Source organism: Solenopsis invicta, chromosome 5 (assembly GCF_016802725.1).
Source record: "Solenopsis invicta isolate M01_SB chromosome 5, UNIL_Sinv_3.0, whole genome shotgun sequence".
Taxonomy (NCBI): Eukaryota; Metazoa; Arthropoda; class Insecta; order Hymenoptera; family Formicidae; genus Solenopsis; species Solenopsis invicta.
The window spans coordinates 678647-693266 of NC_052668.1; the positions used below are offsets into that span (position 1 = coordinate 678647).

The following is a 14620-nucleotide window of genomic DNA, read 5'->3' on the forward strand; positions in this document are numbered from 1 at the left end:
AAATGTTCTCCGTGAAAATTGTTGAAGCACTTTTCAGCAATTTTACTTATAGTCAGCAATTCATCCGACGGATGACTGAGGTAGCCTTTGGATACACTTTGAATCCAATTTCTGCTGTCATCATTTGTGGTCCATTTTTGTAAATTTGGATATTTCGTTCTATATCGATGAGCCACGTATCCAGCGACATATTCCAATCCGGCTTCTTGCACAATATCACTTGTCGTGCTTTCAGAATATAATCTGCATAAATCCGTATTATCTGACGTTTCATTAAATATAAACAGATCATTATCATGATAATTCATGTCATCCATGTTTTCTTCTACATTATGTGCAGAATCCTCTTGTAGCTCTTCTGGTGAAATATTTATAATATTAGAAAATAATTCTTTTGTTAGAATTATTTCGTTCTGTGAGTAATCAACTTCTGAAATATTTTGAAATGTTGATATTTGAAGTGATTTCCCTGATGACGTTGATGCAACTGGAGATGATGGTAATGGGGTGGACGTCACTGCTGTTGATGGAATATCTTTACTTGAAGGTGTTTCGTGAGTGGATGAAGACATACAGCTTGTATTAGCATCTTCCTCAGCATTGCGATTAACGGAAAACACAGCATGACTGTGTTTGCCTAGAATATACCATCTTAGGCGATACCTGAATTCGTATGCTGATGGATGATCTTTGCAAGAGCCCATAGCTCTTATGTAGGCAAAAAAGTTTTCCAGCACATCCTGCTGAAGACGTCTTGTCAGAATACATTGGAAATCTTGTTGAAATTTACTCTTGAGGTAATCGTACAACTTTCGAAGCGAAGCATTACTAATTAGAATGCCTTTTTGGAAAGGCATCAACGATTTTCTGGAACCAACTCTCAGTTTTTCTATATATAAATTCATTAATATTAGAACCATTTCTTGATTATCCAGGTTCACTCCATAGCCGTTTACTCCTGCATGTGCACCATATTTGTTGTGCGAATTATGCACATCAAACCACTTATTTACAGTAGCAACAAAATCAGAAAATTTATCGTAATTAGGTACATTAATAAGTCCATTATCACCGGCCTATTTAATCGCCTTTGCGACCGTATGAGACCAAATTTGCGCTGCTGGCTTAACAGCCTGTCTCAATGTATGGCGAGCATCCAATATCCGCTGTGTTAAACGGGGCGCAACACGAAGATCACCAGAATTGCCGATGTTGATAATGGCTTGCAAAACTTCTGCTTTGAATGGTTTACTGCCATGCTCCAATAAAAAACCGTCGTCGATATACCAATTTCGCATTAGTTTCAACAGATGTGGAACATCAGCAAAGACAAATATTTTGCCATTTTTCAATAATGGATGTTCGAAAAAATGAGTGTCTGGAGTAATTTGTAACTCTGTCCACACTCGTCTATTTGCCATGTCACAGGTACTTGCTACCACTTCATATCCAGCATCATACAAACGACATACAGCTTCCATTAAAATATCTTTCGTCATTTGTTGATCGTATTTGTAATAAATAGGCTGCTTCCAGTTCTCGAATAAACCACGAGCCATAATCACTTGAACTTTTCCACAAGGACCAACCAATTTTTCTAGTTTTGAATCGAACTGGCCTTCGGAACTTAGAGCCATTTCATCAAAAGTGATTACTGTTATTTTCTGGAACGATGAAAATGTTTTTCCTTTTTCTCGCATTACTGCAAGAACATCAGATAAAAATCCTTCTCGGACATCAAATGTCTTTAAAGCCCATTTTCTCAATGAAGAAAGCGACGGTAATGGGTAATTGAGTGTAAGCTGGAAATATCTGTATGCTTTTGGACTGACACTTCGAAATGCAATTGCCGAAGCATAATCATCTATGGACCACTGAACCCATTTTCGATTTTCTAGGATGCATCTAATTTGTCCTTCTGTGAAATACCGCTGTAATATTTGTTTCATTTTGTTATCAAATGTCTCTTCTAAGTTATGTTTTTCGAGATCAGTTGTCACCAATTTCGCCTGAAGATCGTTAATGATAACCTCCATTTGGTTTTTCTCTTCTACTACCTTTTGAATATGTTCATTTTTTTTAATTAATTGCAATCGTAAGGCTTGGCACTCTTTTTTAATGTCGTCCATTTCATCCAAATGATTACATCTAGATTGTAGATGAAATTCATTGACAGATCGATGATATTCCAACATAGCTTTCATTGACTGATTGCAGGCTTGGGTGGTAACTAGTACAACAGTTACAAGTTAAACAATGAGTTAAAAAGTTAACAACTTTTAACTTAATAAAGTTAATTTCAAATGCGTTAATTTTTAACTTTAAGTACTTATTTTTAAACATTTTCTTATGAACTGTTTTCTATGTTAATTTTTTGTATTTGTATAAATGACAGTATAATACAACGGTAACATCGTCGGCACATGTAGTACGAATGCTTATTACAGGTGCGTTACTGTACGTACAAATATTGTTTGAGGACTTACGAGGAAAGTTAATTAATCGTTTGGAAATATGCTCTTATTAAAATTAAATAATTACTTTAATAATAATACATTTTTTTAATAGGATTATTTTATTGATATATCATATATCAGGTTATATTTTACATTATATACGTACAATCATATTTATAATAATGTCATCATCAAATGTAAAAATTTAAAAAGAAGATACATACGTATTTAAAGAACGAGAGGTTGATAACGAGCGGTTATGGTGTCCACAAATTACCTTGATACGGATTACCTTTAAATTACCTTACATTACTGAAGATAACTCTATACAAGGTTTTTTCATACTAACAGCAATATCCAATGAAATATAAATATTTAACCTTTGTAAAGTTAATATTTAATAAATATTAATAGGTATTTAAAAAAAAAAAATTAAAACAAAACACCTATAACAATACAGACTCTTTCTAAAACTATATCACTTAATGTTTAATTAAAAATTGGGCGACTAATACAATTAAGTTTACATAAAAAATTTAATATTAGAAACAAATATCTTGAAACTTTTATGTAAATATAATGGAAAATTAATGAAACATTAATTTATGTATGTACTTAAAAATGCTACAGATTATTGAGATTTGCCAAAAATTACATTGAATTACCCTAAATTTCGTTAGAATTGCCGCTGAATTACGTAGCTCTTGTACAGAAATTACCTACGTTATCAACCCCTTGATAAAAAACAATATTTCTTTTTTATTTTATATAAACTATATTTATAAATAAAACCAAAAATTTATTTGAAAATTTATACTATAAGACTTTCGTTATTTAGAAAAATTAAATTTTAAAACATTACAATATTGTAATTGTATATAGATAATAATTTTCTACATTAACTTTTATTTTTAACTTTAGTTATTTCAATATAAACGAAACTGTCACAAAGTTATTTTTTTATTCCTAAAACTGTTAACTTAACTAAATTAATTGTATGTGTCATCAACTTTTATTATATTAAGTTAAAAAAATAAATTAACTTACCAAACTCTGGCTGATTGTACATCTCCTCATTTTTTCTGCATGTATAGGTAGTCTCAGTAATACTGTTGCAATTCTCCATCATGAATCTGAAAGAACATAATTTGTTTAAAGCACTAAACCATGCATTGACAATGTATCTTTTCTAAGTGTACTTGTATACTAAACGTATAAGCATTCTATTTGTTTTTGTTAATAATATTACACTATTACAAAAAAAATACAAAAATAGTGAATTAACAGTTCTGTCATAAAAAATAAAAATATTTCAACAATTATCAAACATGTTTATAGTAAAATATATGTGAAGGGTCTTTATGCGTACCGTTGTTTACGAGTGCATGAAGGAGTGTCTTCCTCACTATGGCATTTTCTCGGTATTTTTCTTGCTGACATTTTCGAATCATTTGATACAGAAGCTGTAATCTGTTGTTTCTGGGTATAAATTGAGCTCACAACATTGCGATAATGATGTGAATATTTTACTCTTTGTGATCTGTAACAAATAAAAAGTTATTTAACATTTGTAATAGCTAGACTCAGTGCAACATAACAAAGAATTTAAATTTTACAAATTATAAACATACCTTCTTGGAAAGGTGTTATCGCATACATTCTCAAATGCAGCAGATGTGTGTTGTGGCGTTTCGAAAATATTTCTTTTATCCAGCCATGATTTTCTGCAAAAACATAAAAAGATATTACTATCTGTCATCTGTATTATTTGATATTATTTTAAAACATTCGCATCATTTTGCGATTCTTACTTTCGATGACTTTTGGGTGTTTCAATATTTACACCAGTGTCCGATACATTGAGTGAATCAGGAGTACCATTTTCAGGATGTAATAAATCTGCAATAACTCCATATTATTCTAAGTCATATTCATTTGTGTACTTCGGCTTGTGACTTGGATTTATAACTTACTCAATACTGGCAAGTCATCTGTTTGAAAAATTTGAGAAGTGCTGGCAGCTTCCTCATTATTGCTCGATCCTTCATCTGTGCTTCTATGGATGTTGATAGGAAATAAGAATTCTTGATGAATAACTTTTAAGTCCATACTAGGAGTTCTGAAAAATAGAAGTATCATTAATCGTACAATCCAGAAAATGTGACATTAAAAACAAGACATTAAAGAAACATAGTCTACTCTTTTCCATATCTCAGGACTGAATTTGTAACAAACTTCTCTTTTTTTCTTCAAAATAAATAAAAGGAAAGATAAACCATGCATCTTTTACATTATTTACTAATATATTTACTTATTCTTTGTCGGAGATAACTTTATGGTGGGAAATGCATGTGGCAAAAGGTGCCGTCTTGAATTTTTGCTCTTTCCCGACTTCTGCCTCTTTCCTACGTGGAATGATTCCTTGGTAAAGTGGTCTGAACATATCCTTGCTGAAAATGATTTTAATGGCAATTGAAAATTGAGATATTAATGAGTATTTAATGTATTCACTGATTCAAATTAGGAGCGCAACAATCACACTTATTCATTACATTTAAAATATTTTCAATACTTTAGGGATTAATTGTTTAATTACTACAATTAATGTTTTACTTCTAAAAATTAATATGTACAATTTAATATGACATTTCCAATTTAAAGTTTTATATAACATTTATAATTTTTATAACACCACTTACCATATTTTATGTTAGAAGGTAATATAACCTCTCCAATTTTCCGAAGCCAGCCATCACGCATAATTTCGTTCTTCGGTAAACTGAAGAAACTTACTTCGGTTTTACTGCATTTTTCCTTGTTTAAACAAGATTTTACAATACACCGACGCACCATCTTCACTAAATTTCATATAAAAGATCTCGAATCACGCGCTCCTCTCGAAATCGCGTACTCCACTTATTCCAGAGAAAAGGACACAACGCATATATTGCAGGGTATGACAAAGATGCAATCAAAACAGTTATAGTAACCTGATATCATCAAACATTTAGTTTTTCGTAGTTGGCAGACCTTGGGACTTACGGGCTCTCGATGCGAAAAAGGGGCGTGGTTTGCGAATTTCGCGCACACCATGTCTACTTCCACCATGGTACGAACATATCCTGTAGCATGGCCGAGCGTAAGCGACACCCTTTGGATTCGTGCGGAGTCCTACGTTAGGTTAGGGTATGAGCATGATGGCGCTGTGAATTACTTTCACTTAGAGTCCCTAGAAGTAGAGAGTCTGGACATCTGCCCCTAAAATGTCGGTGATGAATATGTCAGTGTATGTACGTGAGCTTTATGTGTGTGTATGTTTATCATTGTGTGCACTCGACGTGTTGTATGCTGTTATCGCATTGGCTAAAGAGGATTAAATAGGGATCCGTATTGGTGCTGCCATTTTAGGTGCACAATCACGTGCATCCAATCACATGGAACCCCGAGATGTCCAGACTCTCTACTTCTACTTTCGCTCGCGTATCGTTACAGCCGATTGGCTGCAGTTACTCGTGAAACTAAGCGCGAGACCACATTGGCCCCTCAGGCCTCGTGATCTCTAGGATGGCCTGCGATTGGCCGCTTGAGTTAGCGGATCTGCAATCTGGTGGCTAAAAGAAGCCGCATGGCAAGAGAAGCAAGAAAAACGACACTTCTTGTGCGGCAACCGTCGCTGACGGACATTTTGTGTATTCAATCATTTAATATATAAAACTACTTTCTGAAACCTACAAGTGTCATCCTTTCTGCCCTTCAGTTACGGCTTCCTAAATATTCCCAGGCGGTTCCTGACAATCTAGTTTCCCCGCCTTACATTAATAACTTGCTAGTTGCCTCTACAACTTCGCGCGGTTCACCGACGTATGTCTGATTGAATTAGCTTTATTTAATAATTACTGCTTTTATTAAGCATTCTAGGAAAAAAATGGTTCAAGATTTTTCTATTCAGTTTTCATTCGAAACACACTGTATATGTCTAAAAACAAAAAACATAAAAGAAGGAAGGAAGAAAGCATCGATCCCAACTATCCTACCGGTGGTTGTGCGTATTTTCTATTAGGTAAGCTACGTATTTCAAAAATTAAATTTATATGTAATATACTAAATTTAAATATGTGAACATATAAATGCTTCTGATACGCTACGAATCAAAAGATTAGGTATTATTTATGTTTATTTACTTATATTAAGGAAATTGTTGAAGCATTGATTTAAGGTTAAGATGTTATATGCTATATCGTGTGGGACTAGATTCCAAAACGTCCTTTTAAAGGAAAGTTCTACTCAAAATATATAGTACATATATGTAATATATAATATATTATTTTGAATAAACTTTTCCTCGGAGAGGATGTTTTGGAATGTAACTTAGAAAAGTTTAGTACAAATAACTCTCTGATGCAAAATAAAGTTTAAAGAAACTGGTAGAATTGACTCTCCACAAATTAACTTGAGTTTTAATTTGGATAATTCTTCTTATTTCGTCAATTCTGTCTCAATTTGGACACTACAAAAAAAAGTAAAAATTGTTTTGGGTCTTATAATTTATACAATTGTATTTCTAAATGTTAAAAATGTGTACTAAAATTTGGTCACATTTTTTAAATCTTATAAACTTTTTAAAAGATATATAATTGTTTACGAGTGACTCTGATGGTCTCACTAAGTACAGCGAAAAACAGAACAATCTGTGAACAATTTATGAAGTTTTAAATGTGTCAACAACTTGTAATGTATCTAACATATCTAACATCTATATCCTTATGTGCTATTTTGACTATTATATTAATTATTTGTAATGCATATTTAACTTGTTAAAATATTTGTAATAAATGTGTTTACTTTTATAAGTTTCCAATCATGGAGCAATACGCTATTGTGGAATTCAGTGATGGACTACAAATGATACCTTCTTGTTGGATAACGGAAGATAAGAAGCATGAATATTGGCCACCATTCTCCAGCAATAAAAAATTTAGAAAATCGATACAAAAATGTATTTCAAAAATGGAAAATTGGCCACTGCATGAGATAAAAAAACTTTGGGCAACTGCAGGTTAACATAAAAATCAACATGTAGAATAAAAACAATAGTTCTAATAAAATTTACAAACTGACAAATTAGTGTTCATTAATTTGCCAATTTGTCGACTTTAAACTATTGCCGTTTTTATTACTAGCGACTATAAGCTACTTTCCACATTCGTTGATGTATAATAATATATTTTATATAAGTAAAAATTGCTTCTGTTTTATTTTTATATATTCATTTTATAATCCAAATAAAAATAAAATTTAATAAAGATGTCTCAGCTATATAACTTCTAGAAATTTGGTACAAACATTTATCAACTTGTAATATCTTTTGTTGGCTAAATTGTAAGTAAGAAGTATTTTTTATATAAAAAGTTTAAAATATGTTAATTGTTATAATGCTATCTTTTACTATAGTACTATTTACTATAATATTTTCTTTCTTTTAGATACATATCATAAAGGTATGAAAAAGTTAAAGAAAGTAGAATTTATATCGGATGTTAATTCAGAAAGCGAAGATTATGAAATTTCCAAGAAAGAGAGAAAGAATAGAGCGAAGACTATTATGAGTAGTGAAGAAAGCTTCAACGAAGACGAAAAATGTGTTCGTTTACCGTCTTATCCAAAACTTCCACAAAGAAAAAATCTTACTTATTCTGAAAATAAAACTAAAACATATAAAACAACATATAAAAGTAAGTGAAGATATTTATACATGTATAATAATGTGCAATAGAAAGATTTTTAATGTAACAATTTTACTTTCAATTTATAGGCAAAAACATATTAAAGCAGATGGATTGTGAAAATAATAACACTCAAGCAATAAATGTGTCAAGACATTCAAATATTGAAAAAGTTAATACGGGTAAGAAATTTATACGCACGCATGCATCACACACACACATATCACACACACGCACACACACTGCAGTTTCATGTTCTAATAACCAAATTATACGAATGGATGCCTTTAGGACTCCCGATGGGACGTCCACAGGATGTCCATAGGCAAGAATGAGGCGCTAATTCGGCAGTTCACAGGACGTCCACATGATGTTTCGGGACTATAACAGGTAGTCCCCAGGACATCCCGCTCGTCCCGACAGGATGTCCTTAGGACGTCCCTGTGCTATTAAGGAAATCGTGACAAGAGAAGAGAGAAAAACATGTGTGGCGGTATTGGTAAAATGCAGATGTATTAATAATCGTTGTTCTCTTCTATACGGTTTTGTTAAATAATCATCTTTTTCTTGCTCGAACTTTTTTCTCACTTAAGGCTCCTGAGTAGTCACCGCGGCCATATTGAAGTCGTGACGTCAGAAGCGAGAAATTGCGTGAAACGGCACGTAATTTTGTCCGACGTGCCATTTCTAAGTAAAGCCAATTTCGTTAATACAAACTAAACAGATGGCTTTAAAACATTTCTAAATATCGGTCAAGATTATCCCTTTTCTGCCTAACAGTCAATAAATAGTCGAGAAAAGCCCGTAAAGTGAAGTTTATTTAGGCAGAAAAACATGCAGTTTGACAGCTATTGAAAAGAGGGAGAAATATGTTTTTATGTACAAAATTTGAAGATATTTTTAGTCTTGACCAAAATTTACGAATTTCATGAATACGAGATAAGTCACATTTTCACAATTAATCACTTAATAACAAAATGGCACGTCGAACAAAATTTTGTCATCAACACATCGTTTTTCACGCCTATTAGTTCAGCCTTTTTCCGTGGCGAGGATGGCAAGGAGCTGCAATAGAATTCCTGCCGGTATGTCGTTCACATGTCGGTAAGATCAATATCTGACACACATGTTACCGTACGACATACAACTAATCCAATAGAATTAGATTTAAACACCTGTTTCAGAAAAAAAATTATTACGATATTTCTAATTATGAAATACTTTGGAAAACCATTAGAAAATATATATGTTTGAGACGTAGAAAATATGCAAAAAAAAAAATTCGGTGGTTTGTGTATGTTTGATGTGGGAAAGACAGATTTTCTTATATAAAACTAAAGATATTAATTTTGTGAAAAAAATTGAAATACCTACAAAATGAGATATAGAATGTCAAGATCCGTTAATTAGAAAAATAAAGATCAGAGGAAAAACCTTGTTTTCATACGTTTTTTATTTATCGAAATTTGAACGCAAGGCTTTAAAATTATTATAAAATGCAGTCTTCGTTTTAACAAAAAAAGTTAGTCAAATTTTAGTCCAAAATGTTTTATAGTTTTTTGTACAAAGTTCTTCACTAAAAAATTATCTCCAAAAAATTTATTTTTTTATATTTTTCAATAATCTCACATCAAGTTACAAGTGAATTTTTTTCTTCAAGAATTGTGCTATTACGTACATTTTGTAATTTGTTTATTTATAAAGTAAAATAGATATCTACTTTTTAAACTGTTTTGTAATAGTGTAATAGTAAAAATTTATTTAATTACAAAGTGTATATATGCATGGGATAGTGCAACTCTTAAAGAATAAAAATCACACCTGTAGCTTACTGTGTTACTGCTAAAATATTAAAAAAATTAATTTTTTCGCAGTATCTTAATGAACAAAATTTTCTGTAAAAATTAATAAATATTTTAAGCTAAAATTCGGAACATTTTTTGTTATAATAAAAACTACATTTTATGAAAATTTTAAAGTCCTACATTTAACTCTCAATGAATAGAGAGCGAGGGAATTAAAAGAAAGTCGATCAAAGTCGAACCGAATTCCATTGCGCTGCAATTTAGCGCTTTAATTGCTAAACCATGCTGGCTTGTCTCTGCATAATAATAGTAAATATGTCAGGAATTTATAATTAATTTCTGATAATTAACTTTATGAAGTTCATGGAACGAATAGTTTTACAAATACTGATTTTTATAGCCTTTTCTTACATTGCTGCAAATTTCATCAAAATCAATGATAGACACAATCGATATGTTATTAGATCCATCGAGAAAACATTAGTATAAGTCTCAGTAGTATGAGAGTTGAATATCTAAATGATTAAAGCGAGAAGGGATTGTCTCTCGTTCTACACGTCAAAGGATCAGTGAAAAAAGGAGATATTCTTTTGCTTGATACAATTCACATAGCCGAATGTGCGTGTTCGCACGGATACATGCAATTCTCGTACGTCTATATGTGTATAATCGGCGCTAGTACTCGACTGCCGCACACACGCAAAGCCGCACACGTACGTGTCTCGTGGTAGTGCGGACATCGGGAAGCAGACAGAAAGTGATTTGGCACCATTGAACTATATTCTAACTGGAATTAATGGGCACTGCCATATTGCGTCCGTAAGCGGAAAACGTGATAGAATTAGTATGATGCGAGGGGCCACTTCTCTTTTTCTAAGCATCCTCTGCGCATGCGTCAGCATTCACTTTACATTCCTACTCAAAAGTTAAATTTCTTCTTTGTTTTCATGTTGATACAGCATGTAACGGAATTCGTGGAAACGAGGAAAAAATTAACTTTTACAGAAAGTGTTAAATGTAAAGGAAAAATTTTATTTATGTATGTCACTCAAGTCGCTCGTTTATCTATCCTCATGTGCCGGTACTGCAAAACTTTCTAACGTGACTGTACTGACAAAGAGAGGTGGCCCTTCGAAATGGCTCTCTCTCGTCACGTTTTCTGGCGGCTAGCCCATTCCAGTTAGAGTATAGTTCAATGTGTGGCACGCTATGATCGTGCATTCTCTTCACTTTTGACACGCGGTCGAGAGAGAAACATAACACGGCGTGATATTGTGGAGAAATGCGGTGTTCTCTGCTCTGCGCTTTACGAGCGGTATACGGAATACTACGGGATTTGGTTGCACGCTGATTTAATTTTTAATTGCATAGAATTAGGATTCTCAGTAATAAATTAACATTATGTCATCACAGCAACATAGCTTTAATTCACTATGGGACTATTACTTTATGTTGAGTCATAATTTTAATTAATTAATAAAACTCATAAATCTTTTTAAATAATTACTTTTTAAAACAATATATTAGAAAATAACTTTTATTTTTTATATTTTGTCCTTTAATTATAAAAGAAATTAAATACGGGTCTGTTATGTGGGGCTCTTCGTCCGCCTACATCTCCTCTCCATCCGCCTGTACCTCCTCTCCACCCTCTCTGTCTCATCCACTTTCCTCTCGCCCTTGCTCTTGATGAATAATATCTATACAAAGAACGCAAAAAAAAACAAATCATTAGTCTATAAGATAAAAATAATGTAGGATTTTTATAATTATCATTCACAATTTGAACTTACCTCTGGTTTCTTTCTTTTAAATTTCTTCCTCCTCTTTTTTTTAGCATTTCTTCTTCCTTTTCTTCCTCCTTTTCCTTCTACTTCTCTGTATCATCGACCTCACTAATTATCATATTGTCTGCATTTAGCGATCTATAAAGTTATTCGTACTATATGTTATGGTATATCTTGTTACAGTAGATTTAAAACATCTAACGCTATTTTTCATACTTTAAGGTATTAAAGGTATGTACAAATCTTTTCTTTCTCTTGCCTGTTTCTTCCTCTTTCTTTTTTATTTTTTCATTTTTTTTCTCCTTTTCTTCAAACCTTTGATTATTTTTCTTTCCTCCATCTTTCCTTCCATCTTTCATCCTCTCTACATTTCTATTTTCCATGTTTTTTCTTTCTCCACTTCTTCTCTCTCCACTTCTTCTCTCTCTACTTCTCTCTCCACTTCTTCTTCTCTCTCTACTTCTTTCTCTACTTTTGCTTATCTTTTTTGGCATGCCCATTTTCTGCTTTGTACAATGTAATACAATATATATGTAATTATATTTATATCGAAAACATACAAATATGTATATGTTTATGTTTTTGAAGTAACGCCCGTACATCATACAGCGTTTTTAACAAAAATTAAGTTGAACAATTTTAAACCATTTTTTGAATGCTGAATAAAGTAATTATTGAGTACATCAAATCAGTGCTTTTCTTAGACGAACGCATTAAAAGTGTTTTGAACTTTTTGTCTAAAGGACGATACTGATTTGATTATTTTTACTCAATAATTATTTTATTGAGCATTATACAAAAAAAGATTTAAAACTTTTTAACTATATTTTTATAAAAACCAATATTTTAAACAATAAAAAAATAGAAAATATGGCTGGTAAAAGTACAGCACGAGTATAGATGAGCAATCACAATTATTAATTATTAATTATTAATACAATTATTAATTATTAATTATTAATATTTTTATAAATATTTATTCATTAAATGACACATGCAAACGTTTCGACTGACTTTGAAGTCACCCTCTCAGCGCATGCGATAATAAAATCTTGAAAAAATGTTTGACAATCATAAGTCACAAAGCAAGAAACGGTTGAGTCACCAACAGTTTGCCAAATCTGGAATGGCATTATTACTCGCATTTTTTGCTTTGTGGACTGATGATTGCTACACATTTTTTTCAAGATTTTATTATCGAATATGCTAAGGATGACTTCAAAGTCAGTCGAAACGTTTGCATGCAATGTCATTTAAAATAAATAAACATTTATAGTAATATTAATAATTATGATTGCACGTCTATACGCACGCTGTACTCTTATTAGCACTATTTTCTATTTATTATTGTTAAACTTTCGAGATTCCCAATTTAATTACATATTGTTTGTTTTAATAATATTTGATAATTTATGGACGGTGTTAAAAGAACACACACATACACACGCATGCTTACACACAGAAAAATACTATTTCTTCTGTATATTGTACACACTTTGTCATGTACAGCTTTTTAGATTGAAAATTTTACGATTTTTATTGAAACAACTCGAGATTTATTTATACATATACCAAGTAATATACCAAGAAATTCGTTACTTTAACCACATTCTTACTATAAAAATATGTTATGTCAGCAACATTGATATAATATCCAGGAAAAACTCTTTTTATATATAATTATATTATATGATATTTAATAAAATATTATATATAATTACATGTAACTTTATGTAATAATTTTTTAAAATATACAACGTATATTATACATATATAATGATTAATGATTAATGTGTAATGTAGATCATATACAGACATACTTTATATATATAATTGTGTTCGCGGTTACTTTGCGCCGTAACACGATCCACCACGTCTCTCTCGGTGACGACGGCACGCGGTGAGGAAAAAGTGATGCCTCGTTGTTTAATTCAAACCTTCTCCTCACTGCGCGCCATGCGTCGCCCACAGCCAGCGGCACGCGTCATGTTCATGAGCGATAACCGCTAAAGAGTCTACGTGAACCCAGCCAACTTTTGCATGCAGGATAATAATTTTAACAAAATCCACAACAGAGAAAAATATATTGTATCTACCTAACTTTAGTGCTACTGCTTTATATATATATATATATATATATATATATATATATATATTGTGACGTGGCAGTTTTATCTGCCTCGCCACTTCGTCCTCCGCCTGAGCATAGCGCAAGGAGGCGCGTAAGACCGGGTCGGGCACTCAGCGAGAGAGCGAAATCTCCGGCGGGACTGCGGCGCGTATTGATTTCATTTATTTATTCGCGGCTTATTTCATGTATCCGCGGGCACCTCGACAAACGTCGCCTAAGGACCAGCAGCAGCGAGGAGGATGGGCAGCAGCAGGACAAGGAGAAGGCGATCGTCCAGGGTCGGCGCACGGAAAACCGACGGCGAAGAGAAGGACGAGACTCGACGTGGTGACAGATATGCGCCACGCAAAAGAGGCTCGCAATTGGCGCAGCCGAGGGACAGGCCAGGGCGGACGAACGGCCAGGACAAGGGCCGTCGAATGTCGGCTGTCCGTCGAGAAGGGTAGCGGCGAAGAATCGTCGCGGGAAATCTCTGCTGCTGTCATCCGCGAGGACGACGAGAGTGGCGAGGATATCGGATGCCGACGGGGACCGCACGACACCTGCGGAGACCCGACACTGCGCTGCCGTGACGTCACGGCTAGATAAGGGCGGCCGCTGATAGGCCGCGCCGCTAGGCGCAAGGATATCGCGCACCCTGTAGGAGGGGTAGCGCTCATCGATCGCGCATCGAGCGCGATCCTCTCGGCTTTTGCGTGCGACCCGGCGAACTGAGCGC

At 33.3% G+C, this 14620-nt stretch overlaps 1 protein-coding gene across 1 annotated transcript; it reads left to right on the forward strand.

Annotated features, from left to right (window-relative positions):
- Positions 1–7316: 7316 nt before the first annotated feature.
- Positions 7317–8504, forward strand: LOC113005541. Its single transcript, XM_039450132.1, has 3 exons — positions 7317–7512; positions 7940–8188; positions 8269–8504. Exons 1-3 carry the CDS (start codon positions 7317–7319, stop codon positions 8502–8504), a joined length of 681 nt encoding a protein of 226 aa, XP_039306066.1.
- Positions 8505–14620: the final 6116 nt, after the last annotated feature.